The sequence below is a fragment of the Hermetia illucens genome, chromosome 1 (genome assembly GCF_905115235.1).
Source record: "Hermetia illucens chromosome 1, iHerIll2.2.curated.20191125, whole genome shotgun sequence".
In the NCBI taxonomy this organism is placed as follows: Eukaryota; Metazoa; Arthropoda; class Insecta; order Diptera; family Stratiomyidae; genus Hermetia; species Hermetia illucens.
This window is the reverse complement of record NC_051849.1, coordinates 196,596,126-196,622,049: the sequence shown is the minus strand read 5'-3', so window position 1 is coordinate 196,622,049 and position 25,924 is coordinate 196,596,126. Positions and strand designations below refer to the sequence as shown.

Sequence of the window (25,924 nt, the reverse complement as noted above, 5' to 3'; positions counted from 1 at the left end):
TCAAACTCGTCGAAATGAAACCTTATAGCCAGGAATGACAGGACGAAGGTTAGGGAAAAACTAGGTCAATAACTTGAAAGACGTATCCGATGCGAGAAGGAGGAAGATTGTGAAAGTCCTGGGGAGAAAATGGTATTGGCACTACTTTAGTTATCTCAGTGCTGACAGGGTGACGTAAAAGTCCTAAAAGAAGTGACGCCAAATAATATTGTTGTCTCGAATGCATGTATAACGCTACGAAGTTTTCCCATTTTATTTGCTTCTGAATTGGAATTTGGTTAGTATGGAGATGGGTGAAAGGATGCGTTAGTGTGGCTAATTTTCTGTTGCCCACTTTATATGAGTCCTTTTTACACAGGCAAGACATCCACTGTCCTTAGATCCATTTGCAGTGAAGGATTTCATTTTTTTAAAGCCTCAATAGAACATAATACACATTCGGCTACCTCTAAACTGATGTGATATTCCGCCCAAATGATACCTGTCAAAATCGCAGACTGATTGATGACTCCCTTCGATAAGATTGCAATATCCTTATCCAACAAAAAACTGTTCGAAACGTATAACTTTCTGGGCAAATTTTCATAAGAAATCTATCATGGTAGACGCAGAACCGATGAAAAAATAATGGTAGTACGTAGAAGTGCTTACATTATGCATGCAATAAAACGTCACTGAGAAGGTTGACAACGGATAGAAGACGTTCGAAAATCAAGGAGCAAAGATCTCACTGGAACGACAAAGTTTTTGCTTAGAGGTTTACAGCTAATTTCGTTACTGCTTTCCAAAGAATTTAAAATAGTGAGGGCAATAAAGTTAGCGACTTCTCTAATGTGAACTAAGAAAGGAAAGTTTTCTCATGTGGATGGGAGAACTAATGAAATTTGCATGTAAAAAGGGGGGTTCAAATCAAGTTTATTGCAAGGAGTAAGAAGAAGAAATAGGTTGAAGTTTGGAGCGGAGGATGTGTTGTGGTGGTGTAAGACCATTCATGCTGTATTTGAAGATTTAAAATCTAGCAGGAGTATACCAATATAAAGACGGTTCAATGCTTCAATTATGGCTCTCCTTTTGTCAATCAATCCTGTTGGAAAGTTCAAACGCTTTGTTGGATCCACTCTACAACTAATTGTGCCGAGGATATTTTTCGAATCCGGAAGGATGTAAAATTCTGGCTCAGTTTTGTAGCCCTTTGGAGAACTGGTCACCCCTAAATGACGAGCAAATAGAAGCGGGGTCATCAAACTCAATAATTGCGTACTATGGGAGGGAATGCCAAGTAATCTAGGGGTTGTGTCACCGTCTGAATGTGTCTGCTTTCGTCTCGGAAATTCCGAGAAGTTGACGAAAATAAAGAAACTTTACTGTCATCTGAAAAACTTTCACATTTCCTCCCACTTCTCTTGTCTTCCTCATGAATTATGACTAAATTACCGAAAAATTCGCTAAAGCGAACAGTCTCCTCATAAACAACACAACTTTCCATCCTATTCATATTATTTTCCATTTCGCATATAAAATACATAAGAAAATGCCTGTAGAGATAAAAACAACAAGCAGACAGAAATGTTGAATTTGATTTGACAAGTGAAAAGCCTCTTAAGGGAGAACAAATGCGAAATAGAAAAGTTTATGATGTACATATATCCGCTTTTTCAATTCGTTACTTCTTTTTCTCAGTCAGATTTTCAAACGTGGGTTTTCGTTTGCGTATATCGTGCAAATGGAAACATTTTAAATTTTCACTTGGAGACTTGTCATAACTATATACGAAGGGTACCTATGCAACGTCAAAAGCTTTTTAACGTTTATTTGTAGGACAAGTCAGAAAAGGGGCGGAGGGAGGAATTGTGTACGAGTGGGATATATATTTCGTGTTTGAATTATTTTCATGATGGTGTCAGTGAAAAGCTGCTTGAGAGTATTTTTCACTCGAGGAAAAGTTTTAGGAATTTATAAATTTGAAGTTTATATGATTCTAAGAACTTTAGAAAGACCAAAGTAGAAATTCGGATGTGGAATTTGTCGATCTGGAATTCTAAATTTGTTCATATTCTAGTTTAGTTGAAACTTCCTTCCTATGCATAGTCATTCCCTAGTCGTTGAAATTCATGATAGCTGTTCATATCAAGTCTTTGCTAAATGTCATGAAAATGATACATATCCAAATAAAAGTTGAAATTGTAACGAGCCTCAAACCAGTGTTCAGCTTGCCATTGGAGACTTAGTTCTGCCCACCTCTCCCTTTGCTCAGCGATTTGATTCCTTACCGCGCTTTAGTGGCTTCTTCTATCTCTCTCAGTCTAAACTAAATCCGGCCCACAATATTCCAGTTCCCCTGACACTCAAACATTTCCCCACTGTCTCTCTTCAAATCTCCTTCAGACTTTTCCTGCCCTCTTAAAATCTAGGACAGTGAAATCATTCTCTGGGCTTTCCAGTATACCATCGCAACAGACAGAATCAAGAAGCTTTCCCGTTCAAGCCTGTATACATATTTGCAGTGTTCCTCATGTCGCATGAGAAGCTGCTCTAACTGTAGTTTTCTCCTCTTTCTCCTTCATTGTTTTTGGTAACTTCAATCTCCACCTCTATGTTCACCTGGCCTAACGTTCCGGACCCTCCATTCTTCCCTAGTAACTCATTTCACTCTTCTCTTCCCTTGTATACCTTTATGAACCTGTACTGCTTTCTTCAGTTGAATTTCACCAGAAATCATATAAACTGTACTCTTGATCTTGCTTTTTCAAAATTGCTTTCCAAATATTTAGATACTCCTCCCTACATCGCTTCTGATGCTCATCATCCTGTTCTTGAATCCGATGCGCAAATATCTCGTATCAATTTCCACCGTATAACCCAGTGTGTAATTGATGTCGCGATGGTTGAGGGGGTAGAGCGTCAGCCTTCCAATCTAGCTCCTCTGGGTTTGTATCCCAGTTGTCATGGGTGTCCCTGTTCGTCTTGTGCTGGTCCCGCTGCTGTGATCTTATTACTTCTAGAGGATTAAGTGTGATGATAGTGAAACTGAAGCACAATCTGTTCACCTCATTCTTTCTTCCGTCTCCTGCAACATCGCTCCTTACTCCTTCCTCAATAGAATATCTCATTGTCACTCTTGACGCCAATGTTAATTGCGATCCTGAAATCCGTCCTAACCCCTTTAAGCAATTTATTTCCCACACTGTCGCATTTACTGGCGGAAAATTATGCTCCCATTTCCCTCCTCTTCTGCTGTTCCGAAACCTTTGAGAACTATGAAAACTGGAAACAAGTTGTCACTAAACGTTAGCAAGAGACATCCAATGTGCTCCTCTCTGAATTCGTGTACTAGTCTGGTTTTTCTTCTCTAGCGGCAACCACCCTTAATACTAAAGGAGTTTGATCCAAGACTTTGGTGTAACTTTCGATGGTAAACGGAGTTAAAAAAGACACTATCTAGGCGTTTGCAATTCACCTCCACAATGTCTGCCTTCGTATTGCGCTCTTCCTTTTAGTTTGACTCAGTCCAACCTTCCTTAAAAATTTTCTAATCCCCGGCATGCAGCGTTCTTGAGTTTCGTCAGTCATCTGGTTCCCTTTCCGCAGCTGACATTGTTTTGTCGTAGAAAAAGTCAACCGAGAAAAACTTTTCTCTTCCCCTCTATCTTCTTTCAAAGGAACTTCTCTCATGTGAAGTTCTCTCCTATCTGATTGACTGGGTTGAATGCATTTTGCATTACATTGCGCAATATTTGTTCGTACTGTCCTTTCCATGCATTGCATTTTCAACCAAGCCAGTAACCAGTTTATGTCGATGGTTGATCTGGTTTTACTGAAGACGGACGAATTGTCGGTCTGATGAGCTTCTCAAATTCTACAACAGGAAGGAATCTCATTACTTCGGCGTATTCCTTAAAATTTGTTCTTGTACATACCAATATACATAGGTCTGTACGAGGATAGTTTACCAGGAAGGATTCCATCCATAAAGCATTCCTCAGACAATTTCACAAATATGTGAGGCCTCGACTTAACAGCTTCGTTTAAGGACTTTGCTTGGTATATCGTCTGGACTTGGTGTTGTGTTATCTGCTTACTGAAAATCTCCAAAACTATATTCGTAAGATCTCTAGAGCAAGTAAACTCTTAAGTTATTTTCAGGTGGGGCACATGCGATTTCAGGGGCTCCCATTGCAACCTCGTAGGCGCTTTCCCATGGGCTCTATGCAGAGTCACTGAGGTTTCTTCGAGCTTTCGAGTAAACACGCTGCTTCACCGTCTACTCAGTTCATACTCTGTCCAAATATTGGACAGTCCACAGTTTCACTTGTTAGAGGGCCTGCTCCTGAGGGAAACTATAATGTTTCGGTATCAATGAGTTGCATACCGTCACGATGTTATTCGTGATATGGGAAACTCCCCGAGGATATTTTTAGTTCACTTTCGCTCGTCAATTTCCAACCACCATCCTCGTCATTCTTCGACGCGCAGATTCCCAATCGCTTGGCTTGCTTTTTAGGGTGAAGACGATTGTCTGGTTAATCGATGTGAGTGTAGTGTTCAGTGACATTCTAGGAAATATCGCGAACTGGTGAAGAGGCGAAAGTCGGGTTCACATCCGAATCAGATCCTTCTTTGTGCTAAATATGGACCCTGACCATTGTCAGCCAATATGATGCCCAACTGCACAAAACCTTATAAAATTAGCACCCTCATGCGTTCGTGAGTGACTTTTGGTCTCCATATTTTGCGTCCGAGACGAATCTGTCCAAGATCCTCTCGAATTCAGACAATCTTAAAGAACTGTAGAAGTGTATGCCGTCATTTTTGCCCATACGAAGACAACTGCAGATTCCTGTATATTTTGGTTACCTCATACCCACAAAGCCAGTTGAACGCCTCTGCGGCGATTCAGGTTGATTTGATTCAATGCAATGTTCCTACCGCAAATAATGCCATTTTAAACTCACGACACTTTTCGGTTCCGTAGGCATGTTTGCTATCCATGTGGGGCTTAAACCGTTCTATTGAAATAGTGCAGATTTATACCTTAGAAGTGGCCTCGTCTGGGTCCTTATACTGGATAGAGATTTCAGCACGCATCGCACCAAACTAACCAAGTAAATTTTCCACTTAGGTTTCCCGACTTGTTTTGATGATTTTCAAAATATAAAATGTTGCCTTCCTAAAACGACTTTAACTTGTGAACTAAACGTCAGAAATTTTGACAATCATCCTTTGAAGGTTGATAAAAATCTTAAATTCCGACATATTTGCTTAGCAGACCCCCCGATTGACTATGTAGGCAAACCGTAGAAGCTTTTTAGCTATTGTTACGCAAGGATTTTATTTTTCCCATTTTTTCTACAATAAAATCTTTGCAGAGCAATTTTCTTCAAATAATGTCCAACGTGGGTTCTAAATTCAAGAAGTCAGCCCTGTTCAGATCTGAAATTAACGCCGGGTTTGACCGCGGCATGGCTTAGCAATAATTTAAGGATCTCAAAGATTGCAAATATCTCACAATCTTCAAGTTAAAATCCATTAAATGTCAAATTTCGCACTTTATTCAAAAGGCGCCCAACGTGGGATTTAAGGCTCGAAATTTTATTATAAAAAAATCTTGTGTAAACACCTCCGAGGTATTTATCTTTTACTACTAATCCTTGCATATTATTGGTGTAGAATTTATTCTGCATCGAAAATAAGCCTTTCATTTTATCTCATTCCGTAAAATGCGTTTTCCTGAATGGTGTCCGAATATAGTTTAGACCAAGCTTTCCTTGTGGATACTTGGTTCAAATTCTGTTGTTTCGGGTGCCAGTTTGAATTTGTTCTGAAATTATGGAAATAGTGTTGGGATGGGAATGACCTCGAACCTAGGCTAGCAGCAAATGGTACAACAGCGCCTCGAATAGAACGCGCTTCGTTACGCATTTTTCATCTGCGTGGACTATTTCGTTAGTATCGTAGAACTCCTTGCCTCTCTCAGCTTAATTTGGGTTGAGTTTTGCTTAATGAGTAATTCCTATCCTTACGAATAGTTTTCTCATGTTTTTTGCGACTTCAGGTTCTAATACGGTCTTACGCAAAGTCTAATAGGATGCGTAAAATCTCTTGTAGATGACATATAAGGGACTGTAGTGATCCAAAGGACCGCCTCCCATAATCCCTAGCTTAGTTAACGTAATATTTATGGCCAAACCTTTGTTTGTTTGTTCTTCTTTTGTTTTTTTTATTCTTTTCAAAATAGGAGAATAACAGTACTTTACTACCCACTTTAACCACCACTAACCACTTTAACTTGTGCCAGCTAAACGTTGAAGGTTAATAAAAATCTAAAAATCGAAAAGTTTTCACTGGAGTTGCTTAGCAGACTGTCGATTGACCATGTAGACAAACTGCCAAAGGTTTTTCGTTATTATTTACCCAAAGTTCTTAATTTTTCAATTCTGACAAAAAAAAATCTATGCAGAACAATTTGCTTCAAATAGCGCCCAACGTGGGTTCTAAATTTACGAATTCAAGAGCGGTCCTGCTCAAATTAGAAATTTACACTGGGTTTTGGCTTTGGCAGACCTTGTCAATAAAGTTAGGATCTCTGAGATTGGCAGTATTTCGCGATCCTTAAATTAAAATGTATGAAATGTCAGATTTTCACTTTGTTCTAAAAGCGCCCAACGTGGGGTCTAGAGGTTCGCAAAAGGCTCCCTAATGTTCATCATTTGCTTCTACTCTTCTCGTGGGGTCTAGAGGTTCGTAAAAGGTTCCCTAATTCTCCTTTTGACCTGGTGATACATGCTATTGGGATATGACTTAGTCTGTACTGTATTATTATTCCATCTCAATCGCCACAATTAAGATTGAGACCTTCTTTGAGGGTGCTCGAATCTTTTTTCGATCAAGCTTTTCTTATATTTGGTGTGCTGTGTCGGATGCCAGTTAGAATTAGCCTTGAAATTATGGAGTATAGTGCAAAGTCCTAAGCATGCTTTCTGCCACTTTTGGGGGTTCACTAATTTAGCAACAACAAATCAAAGTAGCGAGTTGTCGTGCTGTCAAACTCCAAATAGGACACGCATATTTACTATCCTTCGGACCAAAAATATCTTTGCCTCCATATTATTGATTCTGACAGAGTTAATCAGCGACTCAGGTGAAGTATTTTGTGTACGCAGTCTCCTTTTGAGGTTTGCTTCATGTCCCTAACCAAGTCTGACAGATGTGGTGTTATGTTTCGAAAACATTTTCTGTCTCCTGCATTCTATAACTCCATCCTGGAAAGATAAATTGTTCATCCTTTTTAAACGTTCTGCTATTACTGACGCTTCAAAATACTTGAATAATCAAAGCAATGGGTAAAAAAATATGCAAACGTCAGATCTCTATTTGAGCTCTAATTGATAGTCCCTTGTTACATAAATTGCGCGGCCTCTGCATTTCAATTTATCTGACATTTAATTCCAAGGGAGATCCAGCGAAATCCATTTTGAACACTCGCTCGCTGAAGGCAAGACTTCACTCAAAATTAACATAAATTTTCTATTTGACAGAGACAATAGTTTAAGAACGCCTAAAGGCAAAAAAGAAATGCAAATTGGAATACATTCTTCAATGAATAACAAACAGGCGTGCCAAGTGACGAAGCAAGAGCGAATCAGAAGACAACAAGGAGAGCGGAGACCAAGAGTGGTTACCAGTTAAATTCTGTACAATATTCACAGCGTGCTGGAGCATAAAGGACAATTTGAGCGAGACAAATTTCCCGGATATCTAGGATAACGTTCCGTATGTTACTCACATCTATGAATGGATATGAGCACTGTGGCTTAAAAACAGAATGTTTTTCCTTACCTGGTGTTCCATTGTTTACCTTTCTCTAGTCCTGTGTTTGTACTTTGAGGCGGAGTAAAATACAAAAGCTTCCCACGAATTATCTCTCCATTTATCTGCATTCAACATATTAGGGGATGCAATTACTCCGCAAGTGAAATAAATAGAAGTTAAACTGAATTTATACTACGAGTATTCTTCTGCAGATAGGAATATGTATAAGGGTCGAAGACAAAGTAAGAACCAAGGAAATTTGATTAGGATCCATTTGAAGTAACTAGATTCCATTTTCATATTAAATTTGCCCCTTTTGTCTGCACAGGACTATTCACAGTCAATGGTCTGACAAAGTAAAATGTTCGAGCGGCAAATTTTCAGATAAAATTCTTAAAGGGATGAGACAATTTTGTAAAATTCTTTTCAATTTAGTCGTTATGATTGAAAAGGTTGATAGGAAATGATTTAACGGAGAAATGCCAGTTGTAAATTGAAGGAATTCTTTCCACTTGACGTGACTCCTTTGATCGATTGTCCGTTTGTTGGGAGAAAGGTGTTTATTTTATCGAATATGCTGGACATGTATCTTTTGTTTGCGATGTGCCTATCATGAATGCTTTCATCGATTTACTGCAAGGAGGAGACACGGTAGAATCGTCCGGCATGTCTGGTTGGATGCTTCTGTATCCGCACCAGGATGAATTCCGGCGGCTTTCACACAACGTTAATGCAACAACAGAATATTTCACACTTAATCCTATCTATTAATTGTGGAGAGGCAGCGTATAGTGCTTGATAGGATTATTAAAAACTTTATTATTACTCATTAAATTCGAATTGAAATATTCGAAATATGAGATCTATTCAAGCTTCACTTTCTATTATTGTAGCTCTGTTGGAAGCGCTTATCCTCTCGTCCCTTTGTTTCAGCTTGCAATGTATTATCCCCGTCATGCCAAAAATATGAAACGGATATTCGCAGTTCCATTGTATAGAAATGATTTACAATCCCGCTGGGTTTGAGTGCGCTTCATTTTCCCTGCCCATTTCTCTTATCCTCTTTACATTCCCATAGCATCAATCTAATCTACTTCTATGCTATTTTCACCGTATCTTTTCTACAGGACGAATAGTACCTCTACAAATTTTAGCTTTCAACCAAAGCGCAGCATGTACATAAGGATAATATGAGGGTATATATCGAAACAGACTGACTCTGCTAGTAGTGAAAGCTTTTTGCGTTCTCAATGAAGAATGTTTTCGGAAGCAAGGTGAAGAGCGGATATTTTTCATAAAACACAAGTTGTGCCCGGCTCCTGCTACTCTGCAGGATATATGGCTGCAAGGATGGACCGCAGGAGAAGCAGTAGTTGGAAGTTTCTGGTCGAACGAATCAGATAAAGTAGTAGTGACAAGGCTTGTGGATAATGTTCTTTTAATAAGGAATGAAAAAGGCAGCCATGAAAGGGAGCCTGGTGAGGATGATGTCGTAAATTAGAGCGTTTTGTAACGTCACATGGACCAGATAGGGTTTGTGTATTTAGAGTTTTGGAACATCCTCTAGATCAATGGTTTTTGAGGTCTGGAAGCCTCAAATAAAAGCCTAATATGAACCTTACAGTTTTCATCCCCTGCAGATATTCTTTTGCTCATGGGAGCGGAAAAAGTACGTTCCATCCCATTAGTGAATGCGGTGCATGGAAATAATTCATAAATGTCAGAATCTTTGAGATTGCATTTGTAAATATTGAATGAAGCGAGAGGACCGGATTAAAACTTTCTAAAGAAAACCATTTCAATGCATAAGCTTCCATAGGCTTTCCTCATTAGCGGCCATGATTTAAGTACAGCTAACGTTTCCACAAATTCTGTTCAAAAGAATTGGTATTTGAATAGAATACAATATCAGGGTCCTTATGCTGTTTTCGTTTGCTATTGAATACTTAATTCGAAACGTATTTAAATCTCCTCAAATTATTTTCCAAAATTCAAAATGCAAAATCCAAAGGAATTTATTCAGGTGTTCATCAGAATGTTGGGCTTTCCCATGAAGTGGAATTTTAAACAAGAAAATTATAGAATTGAAAAGGATAAAGTTGAAGCTTATAATGCATTGAGGAATTTATAATGGGTCAACCTACGTATTTTTTTAGGAAAATCTCTTAAATTTTATTTTTCATAACCAACTCACTCATGGAGAGAGAATTGGCCTCTCGTTCGGCATGACCGACAGGGATTCGAACTAAGACCATAAGTTTTTTCAGGCGTTTTTATCGTTGTCCATCTAATTGACACTTCAGGAAGTCAATGCCTAATCATAGAATCTCTACTGAAAGCCTCTAATTTTTAGCAGATCAGGGGAGGGGGAGTACTTTCAATATTATTGCTGGAGTGACTTTTCCCTCAGCACTAAAAATTACAGAAAGTCACCTTCTTAGAATTTGAAGTCACATCCGTTACGGGCACTCTATTTTCAGAGCCAGGTGGCCCCTTCTCCAATACTAGATTTCTCCTTGACATTCCTATGACTACCAGTTCTTTTCAACTCTCAGACATTTTGAGAAAAGGGAAGAGGGTGTTAATATTGAAAACTGAAATAACCCAGCGGAAGGAAATATTTTTATTTTTTTTTTTGTTCGAAATAAACGAATTTGTTTCTTTCTTTAATAAAATATTTATTATTTATAATATTTCCTATTTTTTGCTATAACCTTAGCCCATCTTTCTGGCAGCACACGGATTTCGCGTCGGAAGAACTTCACATCTTGGCTAGCTATCCAGTGATATCCGTACTTTTCGACACTTGCTACAGACTTGATACGCTGGTTTGGTAATCCATGGGCCACCGACGGCAACAAATGGTAGTCTGATGGGGCAATGACTGGTGAATATGGTGGATAGGGCAGCACATCCCAACCGAATATTCGAAGTGTTTCCTGGACCGCTTTTGCGACATACGACCTTATCCTTATCCTACTAGAAAACAGCCTTGTCGTATCTGACCTTCCATTCTGGTCGTTTTTCTTGTAGCGCTTGATTCAAACGCAGTAGTTGCTGCCGGTAAAATGCTGTCACCATTTGATCAGGTTTCAAAACCTCATGGTTAACCACTCCTTTCTAGTCCCACCAGATGCACAGCGATGTCTTCTTACCATGGATGTTCCTCTGGGTTCAGGACGTTGATGGCTGGTCTCCTGAAACTCATGATTTTTTTGCCCTTCGGGTTGTCATGGTAGACCCACTTTTCGTTACCCGTTACAATTCGATGTATGTTCCATTTTTCTTCCTTCTGCATATTTCCCGTGACTTTTAGGCGGTGTACAAGACACGATAAAGAAATAAATTCAACTGCGTTTGATAGCTGACACATAGGCCTTTCGGATACAGGATTACCACATGTAAGGGTCAAACCGGTTACAAAGTTATTCCCATCTTCGGCGAACAATCATTTCGACACACCTATTATATGTATAACAATACAAAAAGGTCTTGAGATACTTTTTATTTTTACTATAGATACTTTATATCGGGAACCAACTGACCTTTTTTCTGGTTCGAGTTTTCTAGATCGAGTTTTCTGGAGATCTCGCACTGAAAGAGGAAACAAATGGTTACCGAAATAATGTTTTTGTTGCATGCTATTTGCAACATAAATGTTTTTGTAGAAATCTTGGGAAAAAGATTTAAAAAAAAATTAAAGACGCCGATCAAGATAACTATTTGCCCTTTTAGCCCTAGCTAGTTTGGGAATTTCAAAACCCTCGTATTTGTTTGGCATCTGCGGTCTCTCTGTCCATCATTGTGTATTCCCTGGTGATAATGTGGCCTTCTTCCAAGGTGTGTCTTGCTGTTACAGATTTTATGTAGCTTCTACGTCTCTTTTTCTTAATTATCACGTTTGGCACCTTCAGACTTTCCTTCAGTCTCGTATTTACTTCGTTTGTTATGCATATGATACTTCGCGTACGGAGCAGGATAAGGCATTATCTCGAGGATACCCTTTTTGTACTTGGTGGAGCCCAGGTTGCTTTTGTGTCAAAATTGGCTACTGCTTAAAATTACTCCCATTCCTGCGGTACGAAATTTCCCTTCTATTTTGTTGGTTACCGCCAAATGGATGACGCAATACTCCATTTCTTATCCTTCTTGTTCCAGCCAAGCCATTAAGGCTTAGCAGATGCAATCGGTCCGTTTGGTCTCCTTCGTCATTTCGTTTTCTTTTTTAGTCACTGCTAGCTCATTTGTGAATGGGAAAGGACATTCCACTTGGGATAGTTCTCCTGGGGTACAGGACGCGCCAACGTTTCTCGACGTTTTTTAAGGTTTGTTTGCAAAACAAGCAAAGCATTACTTCGCGGGGTGGACTGCACTTTAAGCGACCAAGCCTTCCGTTCTTCGTGTCCTCCTTACGCGCGCCACTCTTCAAAGTTCCTCCTGTATTCTTTTGATTGCTGAGTTCATTGCACACCAGTTTTCCTCCGACTTCAACATTTCCCCGACGATGTTCTGCGGGCTTAGGTTGATTTTCAGGGAGTCTTCCAGACTCTTCCTTTCTGAGAAAAATCGTGGACAGTGGAACATAACATGCTCCGGGTCCTCAGCTGTGCAACCACATTCAGGACAAAAGGGAGAATCATCCAGCCCGAATTGGTGCAGGTACTTCCTGTAACCACCATGTCCTGGCAGTAATTGCGTCAGATGGTAGTTAGTCTGGCCGTGTCGTCACTGGATCCACTCCTCAATACGGGGAATCAAAATGTGGGTCCAGCGACCCCTCTGCGAGTCGTCCCACCGTTGCGACCACTACTCCAGCGGTTCTCGCCTTGCCGCCTTTCGGTATACTGCATCTTTTTCAGGAGGATTTATTTTCCTTTTCTCGTACAGGCAGCGTGTCTCACTTGTCTATCAGGATCATTCCCGAAATAACCCACACTGCCTCGCTTGATATTGCACTGAAAGCGCTGCACACCCTTAGCGCCACTAAGCAGTAAGTCATATTTACCCTCTTCCGATTACTCTCACACGCTAGTGCTTCCTCCCAAACTGGTGCCGCGTATAATAGTGTGGAGCAAACCACTCCGGCTACTAGTAATCTGCGACTGTATCTTGAGCCTCCAATGTTAGGCATCATCCGCGCTAATGATACGCTGGTATTTGCCACTTTCTCACAGGCATATTCCAGATGTCCCTTGAAATTGATTTTAGCGTCAATCATCACCCCTAGCTATTTGATAACCGGTTTCGAAGTGATGACGTGACCACCAACACGAATATTAATCGGTAATCAAAACCACCTCCCTCTTTTGTTCCGCAAGGTCAAGCTGAACCATCTCCAGCCACCCTTTTATGGCGCTAAAGCTGAGGCTGAAGCCTTCATTTTATATCGCGCATTACTGCAGTCACCGGAAGGGATTGTACTATCCTCCTTTGTATGTATGGGGAGTCCCTCTTAAACTCGAAAGTGATACCTTTCGTCGGTTGTGTGTGAATTCGTATTTCTGATATACTTTTTTGCGTTTTTTTTCTTTTGGCCCACCCATGGACGTGGAATCTTCGAAAGACATCAGCGCAAAACAGCTCATGGACACGATTCGCAGACCGAAGATCCGCGGTTACGTACTAAGCCACACCCATGTACGATTTGACCTTGAATTACTTCGCGGAGTCGTTTAGCCATTATGTTGCTTTTGTGGCTATCGCTCGCCTTTCGCTTTCCTCGATACGGATTTTTTTTGGATCTTTATTAAAAATAGCACTATATAACGCCATGCGTCCTGCGACTGTAGCATGTTCCAATGGCTCCCCTAACGTATCTAGTTCCTGTAACGGTAATGCCTTTTCTCTGCATGTTTCATGTGAGCCTTAAATTTAAGTGGATTATCAACCATTGCTCCTAGGTATTTGACTGCTTCCTTGCGTCTAGTCCAGTTTTTTTCGGCTTGTTATTAGTACGGCTTCCATTTTGCCATCCCTGAGTATTAGTATATCGGTTTCAACCTTGGATCTTCCGGATCACTTCATTTGCTGCTGTCTCGATCTCTCGTGGATGCGCTTTGCCTCCGCAACCACGGTAATATCGTCGGCGAAATCAACCACTTTCACTCCCTCCGGTAATGACACTTGCAAGGCTCCACTGTACATGATATTTTACAAGAGTGGGCCCCCTGGGGAGCTCTTGTTGATGTCGGGATCTCCGGGTAGTTTGTTTCCTTCCGATAACAAAACCAAACCTGGCTGCTTTCATTTTTTAAGGAAACTTCGATTCATCGATACAGTTTTGTGTGGTTTGCTTAGATATGTGTGGTCCCGTAATCGCACTACTTTGCTCCGAATGCCGCCAGGAACCGACGCTTTCTTGTCGCTCATTTTCTTACATACTCTGTACAATGATCTCTGAATTGGCTACTCCGATTCCTTCACTCACGGTGTTCGAATTTTACAGGGACACTTTTGATTTCAGCATTATCGGGCAAGTTGTGTGGGGTATCTTTGCTTATTGTTGTTATCCTTTCCATTTGGCATAAGGTTTTGCTTCAGTTTCTTTATCATCTGACTTAATACCATGCAATTAATGAACCTGCAGGAGCAGGTGGAGCATAAACATCCCCGACACAGTTAATCCATAGCACGAGATAAAACGGTGATGTCAAATAACTCCGGCTGCCACATCGTTGAAGATTCGAATAGTATCTGAAGGTGACATTCAGACCGTCTTATTTTTCCAAGCGGCGCAAGCGGCTTTCGGCGAAGGATCATGGTTCAAATTTGAAAGGGTTGAATCAATTGGTGTAATTAGATGGAAGAGCAACTTTATTGCTGACTTGGGCAGAAAACTGTACTTGTAAGTTGCCAGTGTCAGTGATGCTTGCTTGACTTATAGGAGAGAAGATTATTTTAGAGTTATGGGTTGAGATACTCCGAGAGTTTCGTGTACAGCAACAGTTTTCTCAAGAATAAAAAAAATAATAAATTCAAAGAGTTTCTTGATTGTTTCTGTAGTATATTTATCCTTTTCTAGCCTTTGTGTCAAAATCGGCCCAAGTTCATCAATTCTCGATCGTAAATTTGGCCCGGATGGAGTTGAAGAGTTCTCAAATCACCATTAAGAGTTTCAAGTCATAGTTCGTTCGGCCGTCGAGTCACTTCCTGTGGATTTGTATCCTTATTGCTTTTTATTAGCGATTTGTTCCGTGTCCACGTACTCGAGGAGGGCGATCAGACCCGAGTCTGCAAGGGACTCACCTGAAGTGGCTCTGTCACAAAGCCTCACCGGAGGTTATCTGGTACCATGGGAACCGGGATGGCCCTCTGAGAGCATATGCTCCAGGAGAATTCCTGGAGGATGTGTTCTCGGCCCGGTTATTTGTGGTTGACCCCCTAGTGGGAGTTTCATGGTGGTTGTGGTTATGCCTACATCGCGGGCAGAGCTTTTCGGAGCTCGAGCGTGGAGTTGCGCTGTACAACTCGTGTGCCGTATTCCTTAGTTGCGGCAGAGATGTTAGATAGGCCTCGCATCCACTGGTATGAATGCTGATCCTGCACTCAGTATAAACCAGGGCCGCTGTGCTTGCATGGCGGGACTCTGATTGTGGTCCCAAAATCAATCCGTGTCCGAAGAGGACCGTGGGATTATGCTTTCACGGCAGGTACTCTCGTTAAACCCCCCAGGACTTTCATGTCCTTTGTTGCGTTTACAGATACTTGTATTAGTCTTTGTGTTAACCTCATTGTCGTAGGCACATCAATTTCACAACATCAGGTATGATGGCAATGATGGCTAAAGATAATCTCTTTAATAATGGAACAAGAATTGACAACAAGGAAAAAGGGATTACATAGATGCTCTATGATCCACAAATCATATTTTTCTATCCTCACAGAAAACAGCCCTTTAGCCTTTAATAATTCATTCATTATATTTCAAAAGTTCTTCTTCGACTACTTTTCCATGTACTCTGGGTTTCGATCAACCATTTCCATCAGAATGCATGAAATATTCAGTTTCGCCATTATCGAAGCATTTTCATGAAAGGGGTAAAATGTTAAGTGTCCTTTTCTGTCAATTCCAATAGTTCTTTCTTTGCCAACTTCCCTAATATAAAATTTAAACTATGCGATACCAGTAAAGAGGCAACAGTTTCGGAGAAAAAAATGAATCTTAATTAAATTTTCCATGCAGAAAGTTTTAAGTAAAAAGTTAAGACGATTTAACATTTACGTAGGCATAAACGGGCACGTTGTCCTGGTCGTTTTTATTCCCTCCGCCCCCAAAGTAGATTTACTCTTGCTATGCACTTGGCTAATTTCCCGTGAATTTTTTAGGAAAATTCATCCGCCGAGAAACTTTTCATTTTAGCGGTTTATAGACAGAAAAGTTTAAAGTTCAAATACTTCACAATTCATTGATAATTTATGCTTTTGGCAATACTTTAAGAAGTGAGGATAAAGATGGACTGTGATACGCTACCGAATGAAGGCGCAAGGATGCCAAAGGGCTTTTAGAATAAAAGCCACGCGTTCTATTATTAATCATGCCCACCATTTTCGTTCTCTCCCATCACCTTCTGGTTGCGAAATAAATCGCTAACCAATTGACTTGAGGCATTCCGTCGATTAGACGAACTCAAGGGAGAAATCTTCTCGGGAATTCACGCTAATTATTCATTATTTGAAGTATTTACCTTCCCCCCTTCTCCTCAGATGCTTTCAAAGGGGTCAGTAGAATTGGATTAATTGATCGACTAGTGAAACGTTTGACTTACTGTCTCCTGGAAGGATGGTCCTCTATGCTTTAAAATTTTAGCATAATTAAATTACGTTGGGGCTTTGAAGTGGGTAAAGTGATTCTCTAACTCCAACTACCGCAATGGCTTAATAGATTGAACTGTTTTGAATATATATTCATAGAAATTAACATAAATTAGGTGGCCTAAACGAAAGGCAATTCAAGTTGATGATACAGTCATAATTAAATTTTAACAAAGACGATAATGAGGAAGGGGTGGCGTCCGGTTTATCACCCTCCTTGTAGAAACTTTGTTGTATTCAGTACTTGGAAACGACCTACTCCCTAATAAAGCAAATGTTATTTTAATGTTTATAGCGGAACAAGGCTCGCGCATGTTTCAACCCTTTGTAAAGTCTTGTTTATTATGCTTCAAGGAGTTACTTGTCAGGAAGTCCAGGTTAAATATTGCTTGCCCTACGGCTGAGCTGAAATTTCTAGCAAAGATGGCGGTCGACCCCTAACTACATCTTTCCTAACTGGTACGGAAAACGGGCTAGGTTTGTGCTCCTCACGTTCCAGTTTCTGTGGAAATTGCTCTCTTGTCCTGTTGTGGGAAGATGTTACTTAAGAGGGAGTATAGAATACACTTGAAAATTCGGGATAACCCTAAATGTTAATATTTGTCATACAATACAGGAAAATATAAATGTCCAAAAAGGAAGTGCGATGGTAATGCGCCGCGAAACGGGTTTATAATTCTCACTTTTTATCTGGCTTACAATAACTGGTAAGATACAGAAATCTGGCCCTTTTTCTGATGAGCTTTAAGGGCGTCACCTTATAGTAATGGCTTTATGTGAGATCTATATGTTTAAGGTTGACAGACCAGTTACCGAAATTGTGGGTCTCCGCAAGGATGCTGAAATCTCAGAGAACAAGGTTTTGGTCCCAGTTGTCACTTCGCTTTTCTATTATCTTGTTTTAGATATTCACACGGCTTTCTTTCAGGGCACACATTTAAAAGTGCGTAGTTTCTGAACTTGGTGTTTGTTGCTTGATAAGCAGCCCTTTAAGATCTCTCATTCCTACTGCTAATAGCGATCCGAAGACATATGTTTCTTATGAAGCGAAGTGTAATGGTCGCATTGTCATTCAGGACTGGCATTCCCAAATTTGGCGGTGTTGGTTCCACTATGGGAATCTGGAAGGACGAAGGGAGTCATTCTTGAATGATCAGGCATTCTGGGGACGATTATGTCATTGTTGTCTCTAGTCAGGTTGCTCGCAAAGTAGAAGTAGGATAGCGACTCAGCAGTTGATCTTTGAACTGCGTGTTCGAAGAGAAAATTAGAATAGTTTGGGGTGCTTGTGCTGTTTTTATGGTTTTAAAATTTGAACAATTAGTTTCGGTCCTACCTGAGTTATTCAGTTTTCATAAGCGGATGTGGCTTCATTGGGACTAGAACCAGGGATAAATATATCATAGTAGGTTTCGTGGCAGTTCTGTAGCTGGCGCCTTTGGTATGAAGTTAGAAGGTAGCACCTATGCTTTGGAAATTGAATCTTTTAATAAACCCTGCATTTCTGATTTGAAGTAGAATATATACTTTACAAAGACAGTTCATTTGTTTGTCCGCATTTTTTGCCTTGAAACCATTCAGATTAAATGGGCCCGGGGTTTTCTCATTGACGTGGACACTATAAATTATACACCCTATCAACATTTATTTATTACAATGTTTTGGGTTAAAGTTATGTCAGCCATATTTGAATTCCCCCGAAAGTTTTCAAACAAATTTTGCTTTCCCGCAGTCCTCCGGAGACCTCAACTAATTCATCGTCCAATCAATCGCTATTGAAGCAACATTTTTTGACATTTCATATTCAAGGGTACTTTAGAATAAGCTCGCGGTAAGCATGTGATTAACAATTAGAATCTTGGGGACTGTCACCCTCTCGAAGGTGAACTATCGGTCGATATTTTTAGTGATCCGTCTGAAGTGGGGTAGGGGAGGAACGAATTACTGTCTTTCTTCTAGTAGTCGATGCTCATTCCCATGTCGACAAGCTCTATTGTAAGTCTATATTCAGGAGCGGGTAAACCTAAACATTCAGTAGGCGTCAATTTTCCAATAGATGTGTAGTTCTACCCTGGTGGTTGACAGTAATCAACTTGATATGCTTTTTTTTGCCGTCTCCCTAAAAGGGAATGTCATAACGAGCTAGACGTCTCTATCGATACCTGTTTGTGTCATATCATCGAAGTACTATCACTGACAGGATGTCTAATGAAGACCTACGTTGGCGTTTGAAGTAAATACCAATGACAATCATATGTCAAGTCGCTGGTGGATATATCATACGTTAGAAGTCACTATACCGGGATGGCTTAGGAGTGGATTGTCCTGGAAACGAGTGCCATAGAAGAGTAAAGAAAGATTATGGACTTCCCGCGAAATCCTAGAGACATTTGAAGAACATTGTTTAAAAAAGGCAAAAATTTGCTTGATTGGCGCCTTATATTCTTCATATGGTTAATTCAAACCATTCACATTAATTTAGTAGCAGCTATCATACTGGAAGGACTGTGCCCCACAATTTACTGGCAACATTGAAAAGGAGAGGTTATAACTCTCCAAATATTACAGGAACTGCAAGCAGAGTTCCAGGGGAGATCAACAATCCTAGCAGTCTTGTCTCACTTTAATACGTTCATGGCCGAAATGACTTCACTTTTGTTTGGACGAGCAGCTCATATCCGCATGTTAAGATGACCAACCATTTCAACCACGAGAGGTGGAATTCCACCAGATGCTTTAGAGTAAAGAACCGTAGTGAAATTTCCCTTTTTCTCTTATATTGCTCCCCATCGTGGATGAGGAGTCGACCGTTAACTACCCTCACAGGACCCCCAAAGCACTTGCGACTACTTGCAAATTTCTTCGTGATGCGTTATGGTAGCAAAATCATTATTATTTTAGCCACCTTTTGCCTCTTACTCATAGCGGCAATAAGAGCCTTCAGTTTCCTATTTTTCTTGAACTTATGATTACCCTTCGGGGCGTGACAAAAAACTCCATTGGCTCCTTTTTACGGACTCTGTGCTGGAACAAAGTGCCACCAATGATGATATTCCTGGTGGTCTCCAACTGGTGAGGCGAGGTATCCTAACTTCTGTGGTGCAATTGCGGCATAAATTGGTCATGCATTCCACGGAGTCTTCTGACATCCAAATATTAAGCCAGCATAGGTCTCGAGCACTACCCTAGAATCTAAGAGTGGTACCGGATTGTGTACTTGTAGTATATATCCCAAAGGATATTTACATATCTTTATAAAATGTGAACAGATAGGGACAAGATCAGGCGAATATTGGGGTTAGGCCAGCTGTTGCCGACTTAACTCCGCGATTTTCCTCTGAGTGAGTACAGCAGGTGCGGCCTAGCGTTGTCATGGCGAAATATGACGTCACCTCTACTCACCAAGTATGGACATCTTTTTTTAATGTTGCTTCAAGATATTCTTGCTGGGTTAGGTTAGGATTTGGTTGCGTGATAATAGCTTCCAGTGAATAATCCTTCGGAAATTCCACCAAATACACAATAAAGACTTATGAATGTAAAATGCTGTTGATGCCGATGGGGGTGTTTCGCTATTATTTCAAATGTTTCTCGATGTTCAAGATTTTTTGCTTCCGATTTTTGCCTATTCCTTCCTCCCTTGTTTCTGAGTGATAACTCATACGGATCCCAAGAATCATATTTCCCAACGCAACTCAGGGGTCGGGGTCTTCTTTCAATGGTGGTACGATGCACGATAAGTCTCGGATAGTCGAGCAACAGTTATTTTCTCCTTCTTCAATATCGTCAACGATTCAAAGTTCTAAGCTTGTTTGGTCTTCCAGAGTTGATTTCCGGTTCATCTTTCCTCATCGCGAAAAAATCGAACTCCTACAATAAAGAATGTGGAAAGAACCATTGCCTTAAATGAATTTTATCTACTTTCATGTCGAAGACGCGCATCGCTTTCAAGGCTGAGACTAGGTATCAACGATTCCTACTTTAATGGTCCCTTCCAACAGGACTTTGAATTCGTAGCACTTTCTTTCAGGGTTAGAAAAAAAGAGCGTTTTTTGCAAAGGATTGTTCCTGTAATATCTTTTTACTTCACATTTTTTCAACTCTCTTATCCAAATGTCTTTAAAAAACAATCTTCTGACTGTCAAAAATTGACACTTTCCAGAACGTTCACAATTGCGTGTGTTCGCCACGCACCACAGCACTCAATCCCCACCGGAAATCGTGTGGATTTCGTCGAGAAATTAGGCTTCCTCAGCTCAGACGCCGCCTGTTAAAATGAATGTCCCCCCTTTCCTGGTTGTACTTTCTTCGGGGAAGAAAGGCTTGCCGAAGAGCACTTGACGCCATATGGCAGAGAATGAATGCGGGTGTGTCGGGAAGTCCCATAGGAGCTCCTCTCCTTTTAAATCATTATCCAAAGAGCAACACAAGTAAAAATGTGATGCGGCCAAGTTCGAACCTACTCCATTTTGTTTACCTCATCTGGACGTTTTTGCTTCAAAGCCGGCCTGAGACGGTCTATCTAAGCACAGTATATTTCGCAGTTAAGGTTTGGTTGGGATGAAATATTTCACAGCGAATAATCTTTCGAATAGCTCGTCAAACACACAATAAGATTTTACGGTGCTGAGGTTCTGCTCTTGATGTCGATGACGGTGTTTTGTTCTTTCTGAAAATTGTTCTGTGGTGTCCTTTAATATTTTTGTCAGGGAAATCCTCTTATGTGTGCATCCAGCGTCGAGGTTAAAATGGTGTGGGCCTCGCTCAGGGACCTTGAAGGTGGGTTCAGTAGCCTCCGGAAGGTATCCATCCAAATTAGGACATGCGTGTAAGATTCTAGATCCCTAGGCACGTGGACCACGTTTTTAGCTGGTCGGCAAATGGTGATGGTTTCAACTTCCGGATTGTCTCCTTGAGTAGACGCAACAATCCGGTCATGTTAAGGCGCGGGTGATACGCGGTTGTCCGTAGGCGTTTGAAAGCTAGGAATTTGTCTATCTCCGTGAAAAGCGAGGATCCGAGCTGCATTTCCCAGTCGGTGATTATAACTAACGGTACACCGAAGCGTGGAGTCCAATCTCTCTTTGCAGAAATTCAAAGGTGTTGCCTCTGGCCACTACATAAACCCATCGATGATTTTGAGGCAGTATCTGATACCGTGCCTAGCCTAGCCGAGCCTAGCAAACAATCAATTAAATTGAGACGGATTTTTTGGGGGCATTTGTTGGACTGACGGATCACGCCACCCCCGCCTCTTTTCTCACATCTTGGGTAGTCTTCCACTTGTGGCATGCAATACCAGAAATACTTTGCGGTGACTTACCGATTCGTTGGCCGGATACCTGGCTGCAATATATTGTAAACGTCGTGAAATGCTTCCTTGTGGGAATCGTCCGCAACAAATGGGCCTTGGTCCCTTGTCTGTGGTCTCGCACCATATTCTGGATATTGGGTTGAAGATTGGAAACTCCCTAAATGTGCATTTGGAGTTCTTGCTTGCCCTTGAAGCTCTGAAGAACTGTTTCCTCCATCTGCACCTCTGCATCTGCCGAAAAATTACTAATGGTGAGGATCTTAGCCTCTGCAACACCTGACGTCACGTCTTCCTTATCCTCTCCGTATTGAATATCGGAAGTGAACTGGCTGATAAAGCTCAGATGGCAAAACGAGGCTTTGTCGGGTTCGTGAACACTGTAAACATCTTGCTTTCAAAGAAATATTGGAAATATGTTTTTGCGAGTTACGCGGTTAATAACTCATGACCGGGAGTAATCTAGTTCCATGCGCGGGGATTTTGATGTTTGGGAAAGAAGCTCAACGGCTGCCAGATTTGGTTCAACTTTTAGCGAAGGCCAGTGTCTACAGCAATGTCTGAAGCACGGACGATGATGGCCATAGTCCGAAATTCATCATGATCAGCTGTTTGAAGGTGTGCAAATACTCCGAGTAATCGCGAGCTTCTGTAGTGGCAAATTATGCTTAATGCTCGATAGTAATGTTGCTGTATTTTTTTAAGAATCCCCCGAATACGTGGGTCGACACTGTCTGCAAAAATGATTAAAGGGTGTTGGACGTACAGGAAGATATTCTTCCTGATAAACTAAAGGAGATTGTGATGTTAATGAGGGGTCTGTTGTATACGAGGTTAGACAATAATAATGAGACTGATTTTATTGCTGCGCTTGTGGTAAGTCTGCAACCTTCAAATTCCCTTCCCCTTCCCCGGCATCTTTCCCCTCTCCATTGATGTATTCACAATCGTTCTAGCTTGTTTAGTTCGCCTGCTGTATTGTGTTGAGTAGACGTGTGTGGGTGGTGCTCGTCACGAAAATGGAGAAACGAAATCTAGAGCAACGCATTGCGATAAAATTTTGCACCAGGTTGGGCAGAACAGCTTCGAAAATGTACGCTAAAATTGTAAAGGTGTATGGTGATAGTGTTCTTTGTCGTGCCCAGGTGTTTCGATGGCATAAAGAGTTTAAGGAAGGGCATGAAAGCGTGGAAGACGAGCCGCGGAGTGGGAGACCAGTCGAGGTGCGGACTGACGTGAATGCCCAGCGTGTGCGCGCCTTAATATGTAAAGATCGGCGTTAAGCATTTCGAATGTTGGTCCGGAACTGGGTATGAACCGTGAATCAACCAGCAGAATTTTATCAGGGGATTTCAAAGTGAAAAAGTTGTGCGCGAAGATGGTTCCACAGAACCTTCCTGCGGAGTAAAAGCAGCATCGAATGACCGTCACAGCAGATTGTTTGGAACAAGTGGAAAATCATCGCACGCTGCTTGATCGAGTTATTACAGACGATGAGAGCTGGTTTTTCCAATACGTTCTGGAAACCAAACGCCAAAGCCGTGTTGCAACAGCGCCTTATTCGACCAATATGTCACCCTGTGACTTTTTTTGTTCCCTAGAACAAAATCGGTGGTCAAAGGAGCCCATTTTGAGTTAATTATAGACATCCAAGGGGCCGTGACGAGGCTACTCGCGGACATCCAAGTCGAAGTTTTCCAGAAATGTTACGAAGAGTGGAAAACGCGCTGGAATCGCTGTCTAGCTGCCCAAGGGGACTATTTTGAAGGGGATGGTAGAGTTGTAGAATAATTTTCAAATATACGGTTTTTATGGAATCAATCATCAATTAAGTAATGGGTACTTAATTGTCTAACCTCGTAGATCAACTAGCAATCCATAGTAGCATAGGAAGCTTCCACCTAAGATGGGATTGCTGATATTCTCTATAATGGAGCTTAATTCGTGATCACTACTATTGGGGGCTGGTCTGAGCTTCAAAATGGTATATAGGTTGGGGGGTCTGGGTGGCATGAAAGTCCTGGGGGTTTAACGCGAGTACCTGCCATGAAGGCATAATCCCACGGTCGTCTTCGGACACGGATTGATTTTGGGACCACAATCAGAGCCCCGCCATGCAAGCACAGCGGTCCTGGTTTATAATGAGTGCAGGCTCAGCATTCATACCAGTGGATGCGAGGCCTATCTAACACCTCTGCCGAAACTAAGGAATACGGCACCCGAGTTGTACAGCGCAACTCCACGCTTGAGCTCCGAGGAGCTCTGCCCGCGATGTAGGCATAACCACAACCACCATGAAACTCCCACTAGGGGGCCAACCGCAAATAACCGGGCCGAGAACACATCCTCCAGGAATTCTCCTGGAGCATATGCGCTCAGAGGGCCATCCCGGTTCCCATGGTACCAGATAACCTCCGGTAAGGCTTCGTGGCAGAGCCACTTCAAATGAGTCCCTTGCAGACTCGGGTCTGATCGCCCTCCTCAAGTACGTGGGGACGGAACTCCCCAACGGGTTGGGTCTGGGTGGCAGAAATATTGCTGATTTTTGGAGGAATCTTGGCAAAAAGTTTAAAAACAATCTTCGAAATCCTAGACTCATGCCTATCTACCTGTAGCCATACGGATGGAGCGATGAGGGCTTTACCGCCGTGCGTTTTAACGAAGTCGGTGTTCAACTATGATTCTGGGATATGGAGCGGACAGAATCTTCAACCCCTACATCGATAAGGTTGTAGTAACGGCTCAAGGGGTCGGAAATTGTCAGCGACGTGGTGGTGTATTTCGGGTAGCCATCACTAGAGTTCCCGTCAAGTCCAGTTTAAAAAAAAAATGTGGCTGGAACATTTTGTGGCGTTTTCAGCGAGAGTACGTTGGTACCTTGGTAGATTACAGAATTCCTTTACAGAGTTAGATTTAATCGCTGTCTATCCCTAGATTAGTCAGACGATATCATTTTAAATTAATTCTATATTTTCTTTCCTTGCAGACTCACCATATCACGATGTCAGCGGTCTACCTGATCCCTACATGGAACAAATGGAACAGGACGACTCGAAGCCACCGCAACAGCACATGTCGCTAAGCTACGACGAAAGCTTAGAGAGTGGATACTCAACGCCCAATTCCAGAAATCGACGTGTCATACGTGAAATAATAGTCTGAGATATGCCTAGGGTGCGTTTCGCAAACGAAACGTGCTCTTGACGATATTAAATCAAATAAAACAAAATTGTGTGAACTGAACAAGAAGAATTGAAACAAATAGAGCAAGAAAACATCTTATACAAAACGAAATCACATACACATAAACGAAGAAGTAAAAAAAAAGATATTAATATATAATTGATATGATCTCACGTAAATTGAGAATATCGAGGATGAATTTATCTAATATTTAAGGTAAACTTTACAAAAAGAGAAATGTCTTAAGGAATTTCATGTTCTGTTTCGTTGCAAACAGAACATTTTTTATCCCTCCAAATAGGGTTCAGATAGGATTCAATGTGCATTTTCAATATTTTCTTTGATTTCATCGATTGTAGATGTGTCGAGACTACGATTTTTTTAATTTGAAGGAATAAAAATTAAAGGAGAATAATGAAAATTATCTGTAAGAACTACCATAAATATATACGTATGTATTTAGATCAAAGAAACGAAAAAAAATTTGGATATTATTTAAAATTAGAGCAGAAAGTAAAAATTGAAAAAAAAAAATCGCAGACTGAACGTGTAAAATTGATTAAAAAAAAGTATCGAAAAATTGATAAGGAAAAAACTTTTCAGAAAATATTAAGGAGAATTTAAGGATATTGAAAACAATGTAAATGATCGATGTTTGTAAAAAAGAAAACGAGAAATTTGCTAAATTTTTAAATTCTATTGAATCTTTTTAGCCTGTTATTTTAGGTGGTGAAAATATATATCGGATTCTGATTTGAATCAATTTGAAATGACACGATTTGTAGGCAAAGTAATTAGGAAAACACACTT

General features: G+C 40.9%; 1 protein-coding gene across 1 annotated transcript in view; it reads left to right on the top strand.

The window, feature by feature from the left end:
- LOC119649636 (hemicentin-1) overlaps positions 1-25,873 on the top strand; it is a 577,621-nt gene extending 551,748 nt beyond the window's left edge. The window contains exon 8 of the mRNA XM_038051886.1: positions 24,918-25,873. Within this exon, the coding sequence (XP_037907814.1) occupies positions 24,918-25,093 (176 nt within the window). The 3' untranslated portion in view covers positions 25,094-25,873. The remainder of the gene's footprint in view (positions 1-24,917) is intronic.
- The last annotated feature ends 51 nt before the right edge of the window (positions 25,874-25,924 follow it).